Source organism: Salvelinus sp. IW2-2015, unplaced genomic scaffold (assembly GCF_002910315.2).
Source record: "Salvelinus sp. IW2-2015 unplaced genomic scaffold, ASM291031v2 Un_scaffold1809, whole genome shotgun sequence".
Classification (NCBI taxonomy): domain Eukaryota; kingdom Metazoa; phylum Chordata; class Actinopteri; order Salmoniformes; family Salmonidae; genus Salvelinus; species Salvelinus sp. IW2-2015.
The window spans coordinates 158,677-166,139 of record NW_019943182.1 but is presented as its reverse complement, the minus strand read 5'-3'; the positions used below and the strand labels follow the sequence as shown (position 1 = coordinate 166,139).

The following is a 7,463-nucleotide window of genomic DNA, read 5'->3' as shown; positions in this document are numbered from 1 at the left end:
CAGAAAACAATGTAGACCTCCACAAAGTCTGGTTATCCTTGGGAGCCAATTTTCAAATGCCTGAAGGTACCACGTTCATCGGTAAGCATAGTACACCAAGTATAAAACACCATTGGACCGCCGTTCAGTTTACCCGTCAAGGAGGAAGACACGTTCTTTCTGTGATGAGATGAATGTACTTGGTGCCGAAAAGTGGAAATCAATTCCAGAAAACAACAGGCAAATGACCTTGTGAAGATTGTGATAAACAGGTGACAAGAGATAGCTAGTTGCGCGTCTAATAAGCGTTTGTCTATATCGACATACCTGTATTAGGACCGCTCAGGCAAGGAAAGAAGCCACTGCTCCAAACCGCCATAAAAAGGGGGCCAGACTTATGTTTGCAAAACTGCAATGGGACCAAAGTTCATACTTTTTGGAGAATTACCTGCTGTCTGATGAAAACAAAAATGGAACTGTTTGGCCATATGGACCAATCATATGTTTTGGAGGGAAAAGGCGCCGAAGAACACCATCCCACCGACGACCGGGGTGCAGCATTCATTTGTGCGGGCTTGCTGCGAGGAGGACTGGGTCACTTCATAAAAATAGGATGCATCATGGAGGACGGAGAATTATGTGATATATTGAAGCAACAGTCTCAAACATCAGACAGGAAGTTAAGATTGGTTTGCAAATGGGTCTTTCCAAATGACAATGAACCCCAAAGCTACTTCCAAGTTGGGGGCAAAATGGCTTAAGACAAACAAAGTCAAGGATTGGATGGCCATCACAAACCCTACCTCAAATCCTGTAGAAAATTTGTGGGCGGAACTTAAAAAGCGGTTGCCGAGGCAAAGGAGGCCTACAAAAACCCTGACTCATGTACACCAGCTCTGTCAGAGGGAATGGGCTAAAATTCACCCAACTTATTGTGGGAAGCTTGGGAAGGCTAACCAGAAAACCATTTTACCCAAGTTAAACAATTTAAAGACAATGCTACCAACTACTAATTTGAGTGTTACTGTAGAAAACTTCTGAACCCAACTTGGGAAATGTAATGAAAGAATAATAGCTGAAATAAATCCTTATCTCTATTATATTCTGACATTTCACATTGCTTAAAATAAAGTGGCGATCCTAACTGACCTAAAAGACAGGGAATTGTTACTTAGAATTAAATGTCCAGCAATGGTGAAACTGAGTTTAAATGTATTTGGCTAAGGTTATGATAACGTCCGACTTCAACTGTATGTTTCCCATGCCCCAATAAAGGGCCCCCTCCAGTTGAAAAAATTTGAATTGAGAGAGAGAGAAGAGAGAGAGAGAGAGAGTATGAGAGAGGAGAGGGAGGAGAGAGAGAAGAGAGAGAGAGAGAGAGAGAGATTTGGAAAGAGAGAGAGAGAAAAAGGAGAGAAAGAGGAGAAGATATGAGAGAAGTATGTATGAGGAGAGAGAGGAGAGCACATGTTGAACACACGGAAGAAAGTTTCACATGTAACAGTACCTCCGTAAAAAGATACAAGAAGTTCAACTTACATCTGTGCCAATGCTTAGTAACCCTGTCCTTGTTGAATATGATCTGGTCTTTAGAGCAGTGGAGATGGTGAGGTTTTGGCTGATTTCTTTTGATTTTCCCATGATGTCAAGCAAAGAGGCACTGAGTTTAAAGGTAGGCCTTGAAATACATCCACAGGTACACCTCCAATTGACTCAAATTATGTAAATTAGCCTATCAGAAGCTTCTAAAGCCATGACATAATTTTCTGGACTTTTCCATGCCGTTTAAAGGCACAGTCAACTTAGTGTATGTAAACTTCTGACCCACTGGAATTGTGATACAGTGAATTATATGTGAAATAATCTGTCTGTAAACAATTGTTGGGAAAATGACTTGTGTCATGCACAAAGTAGATGTCCTAACCGACTTGCCAAAACTGTAGTTAACAAGAAATTTGTGGAGTGGTGGAAAAACAAGTTTTAATGACTCCAACCTAAGTGTATGTAAACTTCCGACTTCAACTGTATCTTAACATTACCAAAGCAAGTGAAATAGATAATAAACAAAAGTGAAATAAACAATAAAAAATTAACAGTAAACATTACACTTACAAAAATTACAAAATAATAAAGACATTTAAAATGTCATATTATGTATATATACAGTGTTGTAATGATGTGCAAATAGTTCAAGTACAAAAGGGAAAATAAATAAACATAAATATGGGTTGTATTTACAATAGTGTTTGTTCTTCACTGGTTGCCCTTTTTGCTGCGGTGATGGCACACTGTGGTATTTCACCCAGTAGATATGGGAGTTTCTCAAAATTGGATTTGTTTTCTAATTCTTTATGGGTCTGTGTAATCTGAGGGAAATATGTGTCTCTAATTTTGTCATACATTTGGCAGGAGGTTAGGAAGTGCAGCTCAGTTATCACCTCATTTTGTGGGCAGTGTGCACATATTCTGTCTTGTCTTGAGAGCCAGATCTGCYTTCGGTGGCCTTTCTCAATAGCAAGGCTATGCTCATTGAGTCTGTACATAGTCAAAGATTTCCTTAATTTTGGGTCAGTCACAGTGGTCAGGTATTCTGCCACTGTGTACTCTCTGTTTAGGGCCAAATAGCATACTAGTTTGCTCTGTTTTTTTTGTAAATTCTTTCCAATGACTCCATCTCTGTTTGTGTGATATAACTTTCTCTCAATCAAACCTGGCTGTTTTTTATGTATGCTGAGCTTTTGGACCGTTCTCTCACTCAACCTTGACTGTTGTTGTTCTACAGGTTCCCAGTAAGAAGGCTACGCTGAGAGAGAACCAGCCACAACAACAGGATGACCACATAGACAAACACCAGGTAGGACCAAACCGTTAGCACTTTGATACGTATTAAACCTAACCCCTCCCTCCTGCCCACAATCTCCACCCCACCCACAATACAGCAGAACCCCACCCACTATCGCTACTCCCTCCCCACCTAAAATAGTCAGTATCGCCATGCACCCCTCCCCCTTACACCCAAAACCAGCACTCTCTCTCTCTACCCCAAACCCACCGGAATGTGTGGTTCCACGTTCTATAGCAATCTATAGGGAGAACCTGACTGTGTTTCATGTCCTGTGCATTCTATGGAGGTAGAACCTGACTTTGTCTTTCCTGTTCTGTGTGTTCCTGCAGAGGGAGAACCGTTCAGCTGCAGCAGGCCAGTCTGCGTCTGGAGCAGGAGAATGATGTCTGGCCCACAGACTGATCACCAGCAAGATCTCCCTGGACCGACCTGGACCAGGTACACCCGTACCCGACATCACCCCAATCAACCCACATCACCCCACATCACCCCACATCACGCCCCTACCCCTTCTTAGTCACTCCCTATTCCCCCTAGCTCTAGTCACCAACATCATATAACAAATTACCATCATCCACATCAGTTACTCCATTTCCCCTAGCTCCTAGTCACTCCCCCTATTCCCTAGCTCCTAGTCACTCCCCTATTCCCCCTAGCTCCTAGTCACTCCTCCTTAGCCCCGTAACTCCTAAGCACTCCTGCAGCCCTCTAGCTGTAGGCACTCCGCCTACCTATTACCCTTTCCTATGAAAATAACATTTTTTCTTACACTCTTAGAAAAAAGGTTCTAAAAGGGTTGTTTCGGCTGTCCCCATAGGACAACACCTATTTGGTTCCAGTAAGAATATTTTGGGTTCCATGTAGAACATTGATGAAAAAGGGTTTTCACATGGAACCAAAGGGTTCTACCTGGACAAAAAGTGTTCTTCAAAGGCTTTCTTCCTATTGGACAGCTGAGACAACTGTTTCATGTTCTATAGAGCACCATTTTTTCTTAGAATGTAATGTAATCTTACTCTTCTTTTTTTCCTCTCGTATGTATCTGCCTCTTTTTATATTTCTTCTCTTTTGTTATTCTTCGTTTTTATCTTCTTCTTTTTTTCTTCTCTCTCTTTGCTATCTTTTTTCTTTTTTCTCTCCTATCTCTTCTCTATTCTTACTCTTCTTTTCTCTTTCTTTCCGCTCTCTTCCTTTGTCTTTTCGTATCTTCCTTCCCTCGATCCTTTTCTTTTCTTACCTCTTCATTCTCCTGTCTTTCCCTCTTTTTTCTTCTCTTTTCCCTCTCTTTTAGTTTATTCTTATTTTCTCTCTTTATGCCTCTCTCTTTTCTTCTTTCCTCCTCAATCTTTCTTACTTTTCTTTGTATTCTCTAGCCCTACCTCCTAGATACTCACCTCCTAGATACTACCCTAGATACTACCCTACCCTACCTCTAGATACTACCTAGATACTACCCTAGATATCTACCCTAGCCCCTACCTCCTAAAGATACTACCCTAGATACTACCCTAGCCCTACCTCCTAGATACTACCCTAAGATACTACATCTAGATACTACCTAGATACTACCCTAGATACTACCCTAACCCCTACCTCTAGATACTACTCTAGATACTACCTAGCCCCTACCTCCTAGATACTACCCTAGTACTACCTAGCCCTACCTCCTAGATACTACCCTAGACCCTACCTCCTAGATACTACCCTGGATACTACCTATCCCCCTCCTAGATACTACCTAGCCCTCCTCCTAGAACTACCTGCCCCTACCTCCAGACAGACAGAAGAGACAGACCAGACAGACAGACAGACAGACAGACAGACAGACAGACAGGCAGCAGACAGGCAGGCAGGCACGGCAGGCAGGCAGGCAGGCAGGCAGGCAGGCAGGCAGGCAGACAGCAGACAGGCAGACAGGCAGGCAGACAGACAGACAACAGACAGACAGACAGACAGACAGACAGACAGACAGACAGACAGACAGACAGACAGACAGCAGACAGACAGACGACAGACAGACAGACAGACAGACAGACTTCTGAGTGTGTTGGTGGCCTACAGGCGGAGGACAGAGTGGATGAGCGACTAAAAGAGCTGCTGAAGACCAGAAAGAGATTAAAGAACGCAGAGGAAGAGAAGAGAGGGAAGGAGGAGGAGGCTGCTCAGGTAATCTCTTCTATTCTATCCATCCGTTCTTTATGTTTCCATACTTCGATGTAATATTATATCTGTTTATGGTAATAATGTAATATTGTATTCTATTTATGGTAATAATGTAATATTATATTTCTATTTATGGTAATAATGTAATTTATATTCTATTTATGGTAATAATGTAATATTATGTTTCTATTTATGGTAACAATGTAATATTATATTCTGTTATGGTAATACTGTAATATTATGTTCTATTTATGGTAATAATGTAATTTTATTTCTATTTATGGTAATAATGTAATATTATATTTATGGTAATACTGTAATATTGTTATTCTATGTATGGTAATAATGTAATATTATATTTAGGTATAATGTAATATTATATTCTATTTATGGTAATAATGTCATATTATAATCTATTTATGGTATAATGTATATTATATTCTATTTATGGTAATAATGTATATATATTTTTTTGATATAATGTAATATTGTATTATTTATGTATACGTATTATAGAATTTATTTATGGTAATAATGAAACATTAAATTATTTATTACTGTGATGGACATGTATTACCATTTCACAGTTGAAGGAGGTGTTAAGACAAGCTGGACAAGGCTGAACCAGAGGTGAAAAGGAGCTCAGGCATCATCTCAGACTACAAACAGGTACAGCACACACACACACCACAAACCGCAAGCACGCCACGCACGCACACACACACACACACACACACACACACACACACACACACACACACACACACACACACACACCACACACAACACACACACACACACACACACACACACACACACACACACACACACACACACACACACACACACACACACACACACACACACACACACACACACCACACACACACACCACACACCAACACACACACCACACACACCACACATCCTAATGCTATGTTGTTCCTCTGTCTGTCAGATCTGTTCCCAGCTGACCAGTCGGGTGGAGAGGCAGCAGGCGGCCCACAGAGAGGACCTTGACAAACTCAGGGTGAGGGGGAATATGGCACCGTCTGATGATGTCACAGTTTGACAATCACACAGTTTGATGATGTAATTTGTTCTGTATGGATATCACCCCTCACTCTGCATGTTCATAATAAAACACTTTTGCACTCTCTCGTCAAACCCCTCCCACCCCTCTCCTCCCTCTCTTAGAATGCTGTGCTGGCGTGTTCTCGCTGCCGGCAGGCTCTAGATTCTACTGTTATGGAAGGCTTCGGTTCCACAGCCCCGTACCAGAGAAGTATCAGCACCAGAGAACCAGGCCAGCAGAGAGACCAGGAAACAGAACCAGACCAGCAGACGACTGGTACCAGGGAACAAGACCAGGAGAAGGTGTGTCTGAGTGGCCAGGTCACAGAGCTGGAGAAGGAGCTGGCCCAAACTAAACTACAGATGGTGGAGGCCAAGTGCAATATCCAGGTCAGCTCAGAGCACACTACACACTTCATAGTGCACACTACACACTTCATAGTGTACATGTTCCCAGTACATAGTTCATAGTACACACTCCTTAATGCACGGTACACACTTTTTTGTGCACAGTACACACTCCATAGTGATATATGATGTGTTGTGTTGTCCCCTGTGTAGGAGCTGGAACACCAGAAGGGGGTGCTGCAACGTGATCTCCAGGCAGCTAGGAACAGCTGGCTCAGTAAGACTGTGAGCTCCGTACGGTCAGCCGGAGGGGGCCTGCAGAGCAGCAGCCTACCCAGGGGGAGAGCCTCGGCAATGGGGCGTTCTCTCCATGGCCTCCCCCTCTCAGCCTGGAGCTCCAGGAGACTGTCATGGGCCCCTAGGAAGGACCGGGGGGGAGATGTCTGACAGAGAGATGGAAGGGAGGGGGCGAGACAGCAAGAGGACGTATTGAGAGTATAGATAATATGTATTGGAATGATTATACATGTCTCTTGGTGACTGTTTGTTTCTGCATTCTAGTCCCTATTTTGGTTTTATTTGTTATTGTCAAAAACAAATTTGGATACAGGAGTTTTATGTATGTTTTATGTATTTCTTTGGCTCTTAAACTCTTTAAACAAAACTCCAAACTGGTAACACTTGTATGGCACCCAGTCCTTCATTCAAATCCTTTCTTTGTGCATTCATTTTTTAAATTTGATTTGTTACATACAGTACATCTCTGATCTTGTCAATATCAGATTTTTTTTTAATTTACAGTGAATTAAAATCAGTAGTCATCATCATTGTAGTACATTCAATTATATATCCATACCTTTTCTGTTTCTACTTTACAGACATTGTCATTAAGTAGTTCTCAGAATCTGTAACGGACAAACCAGTTGACATGTAAAGTCAGCCAGGTCACCTGGGATACAAGTCAGTATTCGACGTCCATTTATATCTGAGGACGTCCAGAGATGACGTTGAAATCGGCCACTAGGAGGAACGGTGAGCGCTGTTACCTTCAAGT

The 7,463-nt window shown here is 42.1% G+C and overlaps 1 protein-coding gene across 1 annotated transcript; it reads left to right on the top strand.

Annotated features, from left to right (window-relative positions):
- The first annotated feature begins 56 nt into the window (after positions 1–56).
- Positions 57–7,234, top strand: LOC139024713 (rab GTPase-activating protein 1-like). Its single transcript, XM_070439628.1, is given in 11 exon segments — positions 57–81; positions 2,715–2,833; positions 3,154–3,165; positions 3,167–3,206; positions 3,209–3,270; positions 4,892–4,990; positions 5,575–5,591; positions 5,593–5,656; positions 5,946–6,017; positions 6,185–6,451; positions 6,623–7,234. Coding segments are annotated over 11 exon segments (1,011 nt in total). The 3' UTR covers positions 6,857–7,234.
- Positions 7,235–7,463: the final 229 nt, after the last annotated feature.